The sequence below is a fragment of the Cryptotermes secundus genome, unplaced genomic scaffold, assembly GCF_002891405.2.
Source record: "Cryptotermes secundus unplaced genomic scaffold, Csec_1.0 scaffold57, whole genome shotgun sequence".
In the NCBI taxonomy this organism is placed as follows: Eukaryota; Metazoa; Arthropoda; class Insecta; order Blattodea; family Kalotermitidae; genus Cryptotermes; species Cryptotermes secundus.
In genome coordinates, this window is record NW_019725840.1 from 672,775 (window position 1) to 688,807 (window position 16,033).

The window sequence follows — 16,033 nt, forward strand, 5'->3', positions numbered from 1 at the left end:
TTTAACCAGCATAAGGCTAATTAATACATTTAATGATATGAGTACTGTACAAGGAAAAGTGAGAATTTTCCTTGTATGAAAAGATTACTGAGTGTGCACAGAATTCAGCGGCAATCTTGTTGCTTAACGGGATCAATCTGTCAGGCTCTGTGTGTCACGTACTGCTGTAATTCAGTTTCTCTGAATCATGTCCCGAAATCTTGTGCCGTATCGCTGTGTACAAACACTGCTCAGACACCCACGGAACTCGGCGCCGCTTTGCAGCCACTCCCCACCTTCAGAATTGTCTCGGGTTCAGTCCCACTCGCATGCTCAAGTTCTTTGCTCCAACTTGCGAACGGAACAGCGGAGCGGTGCTGCCAGCGACGAAGGTACGACTTCGGAATACCTCAGCGGTAAGTGGTCACTATACGTACCACTTGCTTTAACATATCAAAACTCTGCATTCTGTGTTTTTGTGCTGGCGAGGACCAGCACCAATTTAGCCGTCACTCAGCCATGAGTTACAAACTGCGGTGCAACAAACGTAGGGCCTACATAGAAAGACCGACCCCTCCCGTCACCGAAGAGGAGGCCCCATTTCGAAACACGTACATGTCTGGAAGAAGACAAAAATCTTGGTAAAAACTCGAGGAGACCTAAAGCCAAGACTGACTTCGCTGGCGAGGATCAGCAGTAATTTAACCGACCAATTCATCACCATTTAAAGAGCTAATGCTTGAAAATGCTAGTACTATCTTCTACTAGGTTTCGGAGGGACTTATAGCCTCCATTTTCAGGGTTGAAGAGTAAGGCAACTAAGCAGGAGGAAAAGCGCTTCTTTCTGGTTACTCGCTTTTCTCCTCTATTCTGAAGATTGAGACAATACGAGTACATTTCTCTGAACCGTTAGTGGATTTCTACCAGGCTTCACAGCGTCAGTGCTCTTCAAAGGCTAACTCCAGTTCAGCCATTTTCATGTCACACAAAAGTCACATTTGTCCCGGCCTCAAGGGAGGATGGGCAGGTCCTGTTGAACGAGTTTTCTTGTGTTTCCATTTCGAACTTGACAAACACAATTCTGAGGTTCGGGCGCAACGCATGTGAATGTGTGGGGAAGTGGGAAAAGTATACAAATTTTTCAACGAGAAAACATGAAGGGCTTCCTACCCGGGCATATATGGGAGAACAATTTTGGAATGGAACTTAAAGAATCACAGCTTAAATGTGTGAACTGGATTCAGCTGGCTAATAACAGAGATTAGTGGCGGACTATTGTAAATACGGTAATGAATTTTGAGTTCCGGCAAAGAATTTCACGACTATCAGAGCAACTACTAGCTTCTCAGGAAGGACTTGTCCATGGCGTGAGTTAGCATTAATGGGATAGCTCAGTCACTATAGTGACTGACTATGAGTAATACACTTGTTCTCACTGACTTCACACTGACCTACCCAGTTCCCTATCCAATGGCTATTGCGAGATAAAGCGGCCGGAGCCTGATAATAATTGCGCACCTGATGTGATGTGCTGATGTATGAAACATGTGGAGTTTCCCTCCACTGCCAAGTAACATCCGTGTAAAGAGGCGACAGTAGAACAGCCGTTGCTGGGGAGCAGCTCTGTGGACACGATTCCCTGGAAACGACAGAATACGCAATAATGTAAGAGATGTTTTCTGTGTGGTCCGTGCCGGGGCCATGTAACGAGGACAAATAGTTCACCAGCTGGGACTCCCATAAGCTAACGCCGATTCGCCATGTTGCAACACTGGTTCCACACTTAAGCAGCGTTGCAACAGGGCGAAACGGCGGAACTTGTAGAAGTCTCAGCTGGCAAATAATTTGTCCTCGTTACATGGCCCCGGCAGTTGGGAGTTTGAGTTGTGAGAAGTGAAAAGCTGGTAGCTGAGGCCGGGGTCGGTTCGGAAATCCAGAGGAAGGGGAATGCCCATTGTTGGAAATCGCTACCAAGCAACGGCCAGTGAAGACTGAGAAGACTTTATGTGTGCTTTAGTACAGTGATCTCTGGAGTGTGTAACTCAGTGAGACTGTAGCAGTTATATGTAGTTACGTTCTGTAAGTGTTCAGGAAATCCAGTTACCAATGCAAATATCGTCTCTAGTCAAACTCAGTCACGTGAGAGTGTCAGCATGAACAAACCAAGACCAGCAGGCTAACCTCTGTTTCACCAGGTTTCAGGCAATCTGTTCAGATCTGCGGGCGTCTGACCGCAGCGGCGCACCGGTCTCCCGGCACACTCTGCGTCCACAGGATGGTACTCTCCCCTCTTCTGACGGTCCTCCTAACATGCCTGGTCACAGCGCAAGGTAAGTAACATCAAGAGCCAACTGCTGGGATGACCCCGTACAGTCCGGTAGAATTTCGCCTACATTGCGGAGTAACAGTGTCTTCGTGTTTCCGAAAGGAAGGATTACGCGTATTTGAAGACTGAGCAACTTCCAAACTGTGTAGCAGTCGGAGGTGTTCTGAAGGCCGGTTGCATGTAAGCATTTCTTTGGAGAAAGTGAAGAAAACCACTAACTACCTCAGTCAGAATAGCTAGCGCAGTAGACTAGATTCGAACCGATCACGTCACAGATAGGAGTCTAAAGAGTGACCGCTATGCGCACCCGTCTGGATCTCTCCATCTTAAGTACGGAAGAGTAATCTTAGCCAGCAAATACGAAGCCATCAGGTCTCGTTGTGTGGTTATCGTGTCCTCGATCCTGAAGATGGAGGCTGAAACTTTCGTCGAAACGTCAGTAAACTTGCACCGCATGCCATGGGTTTGCATTCCTGAGGACAGCAGTCCTCGTGGTCACTTATATTGCTATTGCTACGGCTATTGTCTTTAAAAAGTTATAGTTTTCCCTGTGCTTAATTAGTTAAGCATCACCCTATGAAGGCGTATGGGGGAGTCGACGTATAGCTCCGCCTGTCTCGACATTGGCAGTAGATAGAGATGAAAGGCCAGCTTCACGCCCTGGCTACTATACCCCTGTGAAATAGCCCCCAGTAACCATTGGGTAGGAGGCTGGGTGAGTCTCAGAGCCGGTCTGCACGGTGTGGAGAAGAGAAAATATCTTATACCAGCCGGGAATCGAACCCCAATGGTCCAGCCCGTAGCTAATCGCTATGCCTACTGAGCTATCCCGACTTCTTGCTATTGTTACTGCCACTGGTGTTGCTATTGTTACTGCAATTAATATTGCTAATGCTATTGCTATTTGTATTGCTACTTATATTGTTGCTAATGCTATTGCTATTCTTCATTGCTCATTGCTAACGGCAAGAATTCGCACTCCTGCCCAGCGCCTCTCAGTTTTTCACTCATACTCGCACGCACTCACGCACACACACACGTAATAGCCTGATCTTAAAGAAAAGTGAAAATATGGGCGGACAGGGAGTTCCCCATCACGTGGTATGCAGTGTTACCAACTGCGTTCTTGGTAGTTCATTAAAAGAATACTTAAGTATAAACAATGAGTTCAAAATCATTTAAAATCCCCCATATCGAATTTGCGCATTGTCCATGGAAGGTTTCTCGGATATGCAGACAATCCCATTTACGTAAGGTCTTAAATTTGTGACGACGGTACGTACATGAGTAAAAAATATCATGTTTTTGGACATTATCCATCGTCTTGTCTTAATCTAAAAACCGTCATGTTTATTTTGGAAAAGACAACGTTTCGGAGACTGAAGTCTGTCTCCGTCTTCAGGTAGAACCTACTCAGTTGGGCCCAATAGACAGAGCTAGTCCCTCGAGACATCAGCATATTTCTACCAGAATACATAACACAGCATGGTTTATGTTGCAGTGGAGGCGGGATATTCGGCGAGGAAAGATGTTGGCACTCCTGATACACTTCGCCTCAGTGAAGGGGAGGGGGACAAGAACGTATCGAAACTGCCACCGCTGGATGTTTGCAGTACCTACGTGGAAGGTGCAGAAAAGCACGCGGTGCCTTCGTCCAAAAGAACACAGGATTCCAGTGAGGGGAAAGCGGTGTGTGGGGATCTGGAGGAATATCATGGTCACACTTCCGAGACACTTACTGCTCGACAAGGAGAAGTGGGCTTGTCTCAGTCCTCGGCAGACGGGGGACTGGAGCAGCATAACATCTCTCCCTCCGATGCAGAAATGCAAAAGACCTTGACACTTCTAACAAAAGCGGAAGATTTTTTAAAATTAGGTTCACAAAGAAACGTCGTGTTAGTTCTCTGGAACAGGGCTCTAGATAGGAAGGTATTTACGCAGCACATAGAGGGCTATCACATCATGGCATCAGTAAAAGCAGGCGAAACATATTCAGGAGAATTTGTTCTTGAAGATGGGGGCGATGCCAAGGAAATAAATATATCAAATTATTTTATCGAAATATTTGTTAACACTGATACGAACACAGTTTTCTGTGTTCATAACATTTCTAACAAAAGTAGAGGCATAAATCATGATATTGCTGCTGTATATTTCCTGAAACGAATTCTAAGTTCGGCTAGGAAGGTTAGGATAGTACTTAGTATCAGCTACCCGTCGCGGATCGAAGATTTTAGCAAGGAGAATTTTCTGACTTTGATTACACAATCTGCGATGTTAATTAGTAATGTTGCTAAGTTCAAACGAAGTATTGCACTTATTGTGTCTGAAGAAAACCAGAGAGGAAAGGAAGAACCAGAACATGAAGTTATCAACAACGTAGCCAAATTCCTAGAAGGCGCGAAGAGATTCATATCAGAAAACTATCAGCTGGACGACGCATCAGCAGCTGAGAAGTTAAATCATGAAAGTGCTATTCAGTTAATAGACGCTTTGCTGATGAATAATAGTAACGGTTACTTAAGAATCAGACTTCTTCGCGAAATGGATCCAGGTTCAGGCCCTGAAGGAGATGAAATGGATTCAGAAACAATTATACATGATCATACAACATTGGTCGAACAAGAAAATAATGATTTTCGTTTCATATTGTCTCAGGAATTAAAGAGTAAAATACGCATGTTGGCAAACTATACAAATGCAGCAATCAGAAGCAAGATGGTGCTTGTGGGGAGAGACATATTGGAATTCTATCGTTCTCGTAAAGTGCAGACACGTGACATTGACACAATGCTGCACCAACTGCAGGAGGCATGTGACGTACTCTCCGATATGATCAGAAATATATCGCAGGCGCCCGAACCCAAAACATTGACCAGAACCCTTGTTAATGCTTTCAAAACATTGGAAGTTAACATCGTGATAGACAATTTGATAGATATAGCGCATCAGTGTAAATATCTGGAGATTCTGCAGATTGTTAGTGGCCATGACAAGACACTCACACAGGTGACAGAGTGGATGGATCCTATAAAGAAAATTGTTAACGAAATTCGTGACTCGAAGGATTGGTTCACACTTTCGGTTGACACGCCTGACAAGTTGTTGGAGCCTAAAGCTCCGGCCATTACGGTAGGCAGCCGCCGGGGGGTCAGAAGCGTCTGGGAGCTGAACAGTTCGAGAAAGATCCTGCCGGAAATTGAAAGTTATGACAACATCACGCTGAAGCTGGATTCGTTAAGAAGAGTTTTAAGAGCAACTGGAAGGGGGAGAACGACAATATCTTGTTTGGACGGACAGACAGTGCTCGCGAGAGGAGCGTATGTTACGCTCAGTGACGTGTTGCCCTACAAATGCACGAGTAAGGCCAAGTCCATCGAAATCTTCGCGTCAGAAGAAGTGCTCATTGATGCAGACATCTTGAAAAACGGGGAAGAAATGCAAGTGAGAATTTTGGCTCCGAGATGGAGAGTCAAAGGACATAGAATAATATCCGTAGGTGGTGTCCCTGGGCCCCGTCACAAACCAGAGCGCGCTAATGACGCCCATCAGCCTGGGTACAGAGGGCAGGACGGGAAGCCAGGACTCCCGGGAGGAGATGCGGGAAGTTATTTTGGAGTTAGCAGGGAATTCATTGAAGGTAACATTATAGTTTATAACCCGGATGGGGGGGTGGGAGGTCTAGGCCAGGATGGAGGGAATGGAGCAGAGGGAAGGAAAGGGGATGATCCTGGGGTCCCATCGTCCAGACAGCACTGCGACCTTACGAAAACAAGCGTTGGGTTCCCGTACAGGAGAACTCTTTTCAAAAGCTGGAAGTGGAGATGGAGTTGCTTCTGTTTCTATGACCTTTACAAATATGAGTTGTATGGGTCCCTGGGAGGTATGGGTGGAGGTGGTGGCCATGGTGGGGAAGGGGGAATTGGAGGAAGGGCAGGACAGATTAAGCATATCATGTTACGTGACGAGTCAGGATCTTGGGAACGGGTAGGAAGGACTGGCAAGAGGGGCGAGGACGGGAAAGGAGGAACAGGTGGTGAGGGTGGCTGGAACGGAAACACTGTTGCAGTGGCGTGCTCTAGTGACTGGTACCTGTTCTTCTCAAAATATCGCTGGACACGGGAAGGATGTTGGGGGACTGGAAGGGGTAGCCGTGGGGAAGACGGCATTCGGGGAGGAAACAAACATTTTACGAGGGAGGCACCAGAGAGTAACGGGTTTAAAGGTGAACTCTCGTCAGTAATAAACAGATATAAAGATTATTTAATTTCGAGTCTAGACGATGCAATAAACAAGAAATCCCTGGTTCAGTTTATCCTGTTTCTGTGTTCCGATCTTCACGTCCAAAACACTTACGACGCAGTCGCTTTAGTCAACGAAATGCTGATGCTGGAAGACAGATTTTACCAAAGACGTAACGACGTCGAGTTTCTTCCCTTGTATCAGTCATTGCTAGAAAGACTAACCCGATATGCTGCAAGCACAAAACCCGGTGAAAATTCCGCCCAGTACAAGAAAGTCCTCAGCTACTTGTACACAGCAATCCTTGGTAAGATCCAGGCAATGCGCAGGTCCTCCGAGTGCAGCCTCGTGACAAACATGGAGGGCTACTTGGGCGGCGCTCTAGAGCACGTTAAGAAGATAGAGAGGATTAGCAAGCTGGATGCAATTACCAGGATTAGCAACGATTACAGAGACAAAATAAATGAAAAGATTACATCAGCTAATGATTTCATCAGCAGAGAGATCTTGCCTGAAATTAAAATCATTGGTAACGAAACAGAAGCAGCGATTGATGGCTTAATTTCAGAGATAATAGAAATGCGAACAAATGCTAAAGCAGAGGAGGCAGCGCTGCTGAGAAAGCGGAAAGAATTGGAAAACTCACTGTTTTACGAAATAACTTCAGGGATTGTGAATTTCATAAGCGGAGCGCTAAGCCTGCTGAATCCAGCGGCTCAAACAACCGAACACCTGACTGGGCGTGTGAACTCGGTTTCCGAAAGCTTGGCTCTGCGCAGCCGCGGAAGGGACTGGACGTACCGTTATCTTACCTCAGCGGACTTGGTCTATCCTTCAGCAACAATTTCACGTTGTGCGCAGTGTTACCAACACAACAATTATAGCATTCCGTCACGAAATCAACGCTGTGCTGCGTGCAGTAAGGGAATACCCTGTGTATTTAGGTGGTATGGAGAAAACGGTTAAAGATATAGAAAGAAAACTAAATAATGTTGGACAATTTGAAGTAGAAAAAATAAGAAAAATGCGAGACGAGCTGATGAAAGAATTGAATCTGAAAGAAGAGACGTTAAAAATAGTACAAAACAGGCATAAAAGGGATGTCAGATTGACAAAGAGGTCCATTACGAGTATGATTTCAACAGCGCTGAAATTTTTGGTAAAGTCGGGTATCGTTAATAAAATGAGTTCAAAAATCTACATGAAATACCAAGATAACAACAACGCACTTGATGAGATAGACCGATCCATCCGAGAAGCCCAGGACAGATTCGACGAACTGAACAGATATGAAGACAAGTTTCAGAACGTCCTTCTTCCCATGATACGCGCCATGGAACTTGACTTTGTACGCGTGCGCAACACTCTCGCTTCTGAATCAAGAGTCGCTTTGAGAATCACAGAGTGGAAGGTGCAGACCACGCTGAAGGAGGTCAAACTGCATTTGCGACAGTTTACAGAAGGAATGAAAGTCAAGGAAACGCTGGCTCGTTGCATGGAGAAGTTGGACGACACGATGACTACTCTCATTGATATTTACGATCGTGTTCAGAGTTACACAGAACAGAAGGAATTCGTAGATTACATTGCAGATATCGCATCTGCAGGTTCAGACAACATTCACATGTCTGATAGAAATCTTAGGGGCGCCATTAATACTCTGGAAAAGATGATAAATATCAATATTCTCTTTGGGCAGTATGAGAAAGTTGTTGCTGCGTTTAAGCAGTGGGTGTTTCCTTTCGCGCAACTGTGGCTCCCAAACTTTAATCTGCCCCCATATCGCATGATGAGTGACAGTTATGAAGGTTTTGTTTCTGTTGTCACACGTCAGATACACATATTAAAGCCAAAACTTACTGAAGACAAAACATCTATAATCAAAGGCGTACATTCGCACATTCACAACGCTGAGTTTAGCAGTGACTACAAATTAGGGCGGCCATTTTATGTGTGGGACAACAAGAAATATGGCGGAACAATTCTGGAACTGTTAGCGGGGAAAGAAGTTGTTGTGAAAGCGGACATACTGAACGGGGTCAGAAAGAATGCAGTAAAATTTAACAGAATTGAAATAAATTTTAAATCTGTATATAAGGCAATACAGGAAGAACTAGACAAAATGCTCAGTCGTTTCCACGTGAAGTTAACCCACCACGGCAATTCGCACTACAAATGCGGAAATCACTTCTATATCATCAGGGGTGACAATCTGACAATTGAGTACAGCAGGGAGAAGAGACAGGATGACCAACCCATGGACCACAATTCCGTGTACATGAAGTTGCGCAACGGGGATATCCTGCTCAGCCCATATGCGATGTGGAGCATCAGGCTTGTTAACGTCACGAATGTAAATTTCCCGGAGTTACAAATATTCGGAAATTTCGTTGAACTGGAGTTGGTAGGACAGGGCCAATACGTGTCTGAAGGGGCTGAAATTTGTAACCAAGACTTGAGGCAGTATTATGAGCTTGATGAAAGCTTTTCTGAATTTGATAAGATCGCATAGAGGGGCAGGCAGGGTGGGAGTAGCCTATGCAGGGATAACATTGCACCAGCAGTGTGTCATGTTATGGTCGTGTTCATCTCCCGAACTTTCGGAAGCTGGTTATATTTCCTTCTTCAGGTGAACAAGAGACGCCCAACAGAGGTTCTCACTTGAAGACGGTCGCAAAACTAATTTCAGAAACAAAATGGGTCTTGTAAACTCAGAAGATAGACAATGTTCAACAACAATGTCACAATAATAATTCTAAAAAAATGTGATAGATTCTTGTCAAAAAATACAGACTTAATTTATACCGGATGTGACGTTCTCATTGCGGCGGTTATTAAGAGTACTGTCTTTTGGGATATGACGACACTGAAACGTCTGTGAGAGTACGTCACGCCTTACCGGAAGAAAAGCCCCTGTGTCCAGCGAAATCTTCGCTTCTCTGCTTCTGCTTCATATTGTATGTTAAAAATGGAATCAAATTTCTAATGATAATATAATGCTCTACATGACGATCTATTAATGACTTACCTCCAGAAATGGTTTAGATAGGCAATAGCACATATACCTACATATGTATATACGTATACACAGATAAGCACACATAGGGAGTAAATAATGAATATTATAATAATATCGCGAGTGTCAGTGACTGGAGACGCGGTTCGGATTGGTAATTGGATTTACTGGCTAATTACAGGCCGTAACTACAAATAATTATAACACTGTTACTTAGTCACATAATTTACAAACACTCCACACTCGTCTTCTCAGTCCATTTCCATAAGCCTTCACTATCCGTTTCCTGGCAACGGATTTATAACACAGGAACTATAAAAGTCTCAATAAATTACACACTCCCAATATCGACATACTGCAGCACATGTAAAGTCACACACTAAATCTTCTAATTCTTCTTCTGGCCACGCTGCTGTTCCCTTGGAACTTCGAAACTCAAGTGAAGTCAATTCCCGTTACCGTATTCTCCCATACATCTCGGCACGGACCACGCACAGAAAACACATTCCCTCTATTGTTGCGTGGCTCAGACCACACAGAAAACATTTGTCACGTGTCAGACTTCTAGTTCATTGGTCCGTTAGCAGCGTTTGGCGTGGCGCGGACGACATAGAAAACACAAACTCATCTAATGTTGCATGTTGAACCGTGTTTCCGGAGCTGTTGCCTGGCAACGCGTTCATCAAATCCATTACAATAATTAGCATAAACGTTTTTGTTCCAGGAACTGTACTTGTGGGTAGGCTTGTTTTGCTGGTACCGTTTATCTACATTTATTATAATCAGTATAAATGTGTCATAGAGTAAGCCTAAAGTAAACGCTTTGCTTCCATATGTACTTATGTCTTGCAAATAAACAGGGTCTGAAACCACGAGATATGTGACAATATGTAGGTACTTCCCAAAGAAAGGGATGTTTGTAGCCTCCTGTTTATTTGGTGAGTAGCATCTTCTGGAATGCTACGGCCTGCAATCCGACACAAGTTCACTGACATTTCGGAGGAATGTTCTGCCTCCAGCTTCAGGGACAAGATTCGTGAGAGTAAATTAGCAGCAAGGAGATCGGTGCGGGAGAGTATGATTAGGGAGAAAAATGCACCGAATATCGGCCCTTCAATAGTCCTATCCTTCAGTTAATGGGTAAAAGAAAAAGGTAAAGACATCCTTGTAACAGGCCGTGGAGGCCCATAAGGTTGTGAGACGTCGAGGCTCCCACATTTTCTAGACAATCGGCTGACTAATGGCGGTGAGGTGATCAACCTTACGCGCTGGCCGCCCGTTACCCCCCAGGAAAATTCCTGGTACTCATTTCTGTTAGAGGCTGAGTCGACCCCAGGGCCATAGTGCGGCTCTAAGGATTAGGCCAACTGAAAATTAATTAAACACCATGCCACGAAGACGTAGTGGAGGTATACCTCTACCGTTCTTGGCGTAGGCTTTAGATGGTGATGAGCAGTCAGCTTCACGCTCTGGCCGCTGTACCCCCGGAAAAAGAACCACTGGTACACTTCGGATAGAAGGCCGGGTGGGCCCAATAGCCTGTCTGGAAGCCGTGGAGAGGAAAAGAAATTCTTGGCCCTGCCGGAAATCGAACCCCGGAGGTCGAGCTCGTAGTAGTCGCTATACCGACCATAGACAAATAAGGTTAGCGGCTCCCCGTAAAGAACGCGGTAACATTAATATTCGGTTGCATAAACTGCTTTTCCGTTCTTTATCGCACGACAGCAGCGCTCTACAGCCAGCTACGGCTATTCTGTAGATAGCCCTGCCATCTACCAGGAAGAGAATGCAAGTAACTGAGGTGAACGTTCCTCAGCGAATATCGTGATTACTATTGGAACTACGATACAGCATTACTGCACTTCCTTCATTATTTCACTGAGAGATGGCAGCAGTATTACCTTGACCACATATTGCCATCTGCTGGAATCGAGTAGTACTAGAGAGTAAGCGTAAATGCCGGCACCATACAACTTCGACGTACGTCTTTTCTGAAACTGGGTCAGGGCGTTACGCGACGGGGCGCCACGTCTTCGGAGTGCCTACAACAAGTGGCTGTCCCCGGTTGTCTGTCCACAACTAACATCTGAACAACCGCCCAACGGATTTTGAAGAAATCTGATGTTAAGTATTAATTAACCCTTTAAAGACTGAATTTATTCTAAATAATATATATAAATTCAGTTTGTACCTCACGGAAAACATTACGTCTCCACTACGAAGCCCAAGCGGTTAATGCTGATTAGGGAAACAGTGGCTGTTTGCTGTGAGAAATGTACGGAACACAATTACATTCTGTGGGCAGAATGTTGAGATTTAGTATACCACAACAGGTGGTACGTATAGTAACCACTGGGCTTTAATGGGGTAATTGGCAACTAACTAACTCCGTGGAGCTGAGTTGTTCTCCAGAAACCCAAAAGTCGTTCACCTACGCAAGAATTTCCTAACATTTTAAAGAGCACGAAAGTTCGTTACCATGTTCACAAAGGCCCTCCAGATAAAACCAATTCCTACCACTGTATCCTACGTTCCTAAGATCCATTTTAATATTATCCTGTCACATGCCTAAATCTTCTTAGTGGTCTATTTCCTCTTGTTTCAGTGGGCAAAACTGTGTATGCGTTCCTCTCCTATACGTGCTACAAGCCCGTTCCATCCCATTTTCCTCATTAGCAAATTTTCTCCAACCCCCTGTCACTTCATCTCTCTCCCGTCCAAATATTCTCCTCAGCGCCCTGTTCTCAAACACCCTCAGTCTGTTTTCCTCCCTTAATGTCAGAGGCAAAATTTCGCACCCATACAAAAGTACAGGTAAAATTATAGTTCTGTATATTTTAATCTCAACCTTTTTAGAGAGCAGATGAGAAGATAAGAGGTTCTGGACTGAATGGTAGCAAACATTACCACGAACTTGACGCAACGCGTTAAATATTTACCGCAGCAGTTACCAACAGATGGAAAAGGAGCATGCGCGTTATGCTAGCACATGCCACTTTTCCCGCGGTTTGCGAGATTATGACACAAGAACCAGGCCAGCGCGCCAGAACAGTTGCGCTGTGCTTACATTTCCGAACTTGTTTATAAATGCCTTAGGTGGTAGCACGGTAAAGCCACAGCGAAGGGGAAATTTGCGACAACTTTCCGCAGCGGGAAATTACATTGACTTTCTTCCTTTTTGTTTCCACATTTTCCTCTCTTTCTTTTCTTCTTTCCTTTCGGTTATTCTTGCTTTCTTCATTTATATCAACTTTAAGGAGCCGGAATAGCTCAGTCGGTATAGCAGCGGGCTGCGGGATGGACATTTGGGGCTGGATTTCCGGGAGGGGCAAGTGCTTCCTCTTTACTCCGAAATTTCCACAGCGGTTATGCGGCCCACCGAACATCCTATACGACGGATACCGGGGGGCTCTTGTCCCGGGGTTAAAGCGGCAGCGGCGTGAAGCTGACCAATCACCTCCATCCAGCGCAGAGGGCAAGAACACATGGAACTACACATCCACTCGGCCATACGCCTTCATGGCATACTTAAGTTTAGGGATAAATTTAATGCGTTATTATCAATAACAATAAAAATTAAATCAGCATTCATTAAATTACACATGTAAATGTAAAGTTATATCTAGCCCTGTAGGGGGCCGTGGAGACCAATACGGTTATGAGACGTCGAGTCTCCCACATTTTCTAGACAATCGGTTCACAGATGGCGGTGAGGTTGTCAGCCTTACGCTCTGGCCGACCTGTACCGCCAGGAAGATTCCTGGGACTCATTTCTGTCAGAGGCTGAATCGACCCTAGGGACCTAGTGCGACTGGAAGGATTAGGTCAATTGAAAAAATCCAATTACCTCATCAGGAAATCGAACCCGCGACCTTCAGGTTTATAGCACAGTGCCTCAGACAACAACGCTACCGCGCCCTCCAATACATTACACATGGCAGGAAGAAAAGATGAAAACAAAATCAATTTATGCGAGAGTGTCCGAGAAACAGGAACCTCAGTTTGAGAACACCCGTTGACTTTTAATTTTTCTCTGAGTCTGGAAGTGACTGCCATCTCTCTGCTTCACTGGCTAGACTCCTTAGTCCAGCCCGCGGACCACTAGCGTTTCGCCGGAGCACAGTTTAAGAACCTCGGCTTAGTTTGCTACTGTCTGCTGCTTCTTGCGAGCCCTTAGAGCCCGTGTGACGTAGGGTACCTCTGTGCTGTGGACGTACTATAGCCACAACAGTGCGAAGTGCTGGAGTGTGAGGCCGCGAGGGGGGGGGGCTAGGGTGTTGGTTTGAGAGAAAATGCTGACATCGCAGTCCGGCCAGCAGATGTCTCCACCATACGGACCCGTGGTCAAGGACCTGTCACAGTCAGACTCGCCGACTAGCTGACAAATACGATTATTCAAATATATTTAAATCATGAACATTCTATTTTTCCCCAAATGCATGCGTTGGCAGGATTTTTTTTATTATTTTTTTATGAATTCAGATCTAACCAGACCTGGGACAGTTGTGATAATTCTTTTTTTTTTTTGTTGATTGTAAAATCAATTTGTAGAACACATAATTTTAAACGCAACGACCAAAAAAATTTTTTTTTCGTCGTCATAAATTTAACTCCTGATTGAATGGTGGAAGGGGTGAGAATTTCATACTTAGCGAGGGGATGATTGAATCGGGCGGGAGTTGATGACATCCTGCAGACAGGACCGTGAGATATGGGGCCAAGCTTGGGGGAGAGGGGGTCGAGGGCATGAGCAGGAGGACGAGATTTTGAGTTAATTTCACTTGCGAGAGACAAAACTAAACAATGGAGAGATGAGAGTAAAAAATAAAATGACGTAAGTCGTGATAGCTCAGCTGGTATAGTGACAGTCCTCTTGCTGGATGGCCCGGGTTCAATTCTCGAAACAGGCAACAGAATTTTCTCCCCTCCACAGCCCACCTAGCCTATCCAGTGGGTACAGGGAGCTCTTTCCCTGTGGGTAACGCGGCCAAGGCGTGAAACTGACCAATCACCTCAATCTAGTGATGATATCAAGAATGGTGGAGCTATACCTCCAATCCCCTATACGTCTTCATGGCATAGTGCTAGATTAAGCACAAGGACAGCTTTGCAAAAGATAGAACGAAACGTCGGTATAGGTTACCAAATGTTAAACATCATCAACAGATAGTGACGTAGATTGCTACCTCATTACAAATTAACACGGATTCTCAAGAGGATAGCCGTGTATACAGTCGTTTAGGATAAATATATATATCCCCCAGCATCATCAGGGTTAAAAACATACAGCCTATTTCTGATGGTTTCGTGACTTACTTTTCGATCACGAAGACGAAGGCGATATGTCCCTCCGAAACAACCCAGCAGACGGAATTCTACAATACTTTACCTTCTTTTCAAAGTATCTTCATCAGAAATACGAGTGGGAACTGTCTGGGAAAATTGAAAACGAATTTCATTTTCTGCTGTTCCAGGTCAAATACAGTTTATTTTACTAGCATCTCCAGTTTCTCCCTTTCCTACTTCAAAGGGCTAAGGGCACGTGGGTTCTAGGCTACATTCATATGCATTAATTGTAGATGTTAGAAACCAACCAACATCTCCTGATGGCCTATCCGTTCTTGTGCAGTAGCTGTCACGAGACCCGAAACTCAACACTCAACCTCTGTGACTCCTTTACTTCCATTAGCATTCGGTTTTATGGAGCCGGGTTAGCTCAGTCAGCATAGTGATTAGGCAAGGGACCATACTACCGAAGGATCATGGGTCTATTTCACGCACGCAGCAATGATTATTCTCAACAAGGGGAGACCGGCTTTGCGCCCACCCAGGCCCCCCCCCCACACCATTCAAAGAATCAACGGCAACTTTTTCCGGAGTATTGCGACCGGAGCGTGAATCTGACCACAACCATCTATCTAGTGCTGAGATTAAGAATGCGTGGGGCTATACCTCCACTCCCCCATTCGTTTTCAGGGCGTGATGCGTAATTAAAGCACAGGGATGGCTTTGTTATTAATTTTAAACGTTTACAAGTCCAAAATTTTTAGAGAAATAGATAAGGTAAAGTAAAGCTGTCCTTGTGCTTAATTAATTAAAGTACTATGTCATTAAGACGCATGGGGGAGCAGAGGTATAGCTCCACCATTCTTAACTTCGGATCTGGATGGAGCTGCGTGGTCAGCTTCACGCCCTGGCCGCTTTACCCCCGGAGAAAGGGCCTAAGGAATCCATTGTATAGGGGGCTAGGTGGAACCCAGATGCGGTCTGAACGCCGTGGAGTAGAGACAAGTTTCTTGCCCTTACCGGGAATCGAACCCGGACCGTCCATCCCGTATTCTGTCGCTATGCTAACCTTCCCCTGACTCGTAAACAAATACACCTGATCTAATTATGTTGTCAGATTTTACAAATAAAATTAAATTAAAAGGAGCTAACGAGAAGTCCGCGTACACTACTGGTGTGTAACC

At 45.0% G+C, this 16,033-nt stretch overlaps 1 protein-coding gene across 1 annotated transcript; it reads left to right on the forward strand.

Moving 5' to 3' along the window:
* The first annotated feature begins 187 nt into the window (after nucleotides 1–187).
* LOC111863592 lies at nucleotides 188–9,906 on the forward strand. The gene is made up of 3 exons (XM_033751126.1): nucleotides 188–395; nucleotides 2,175–2,309; nucleotides 3,807–9,906. The coding sequence occupies exons 1-3, from the start codon at nucleotides 188–190 to the stop codon at nucleotides 7,511–7,513; spliced, it is 4,050 nt and encodes a 1,349-aa protein (XP_033607017.1). The 3' UTR covers nucleotides 7,514–9,906.
* The last annotated feature ends 6,127 nt before the right edge of the window (nucleotides 9,907–16,033 follow it).

What these genes read in the sequence shown, in the direction of transcription:
- LOC111863592 (XM_033751126.1), top strand. Translation starts at nt 188, where the DNA reads ATGTCCCGAAATCTTGTGCCGTATCGCTGTGTACAAACACTGCTCAGA. An exon ending in GACTTCGGAATACCTCAGCG is followed by an intron (nt 396 to 2,174) that starts GTAAGTGGTCAC and finishes CTGTTTCACCAG; the next exon opens with GTTTCAGGCAATCTGTTCAG. An exon ending in ATGCCTGGTCACAGCGCAAG is followed by an intron (nt 2,310 to 3,806) that starts GTAAGTAACATC and finishes TTTATGTTGCAG; the next exon opens with TGGAGGCGGGATATTCGGCG.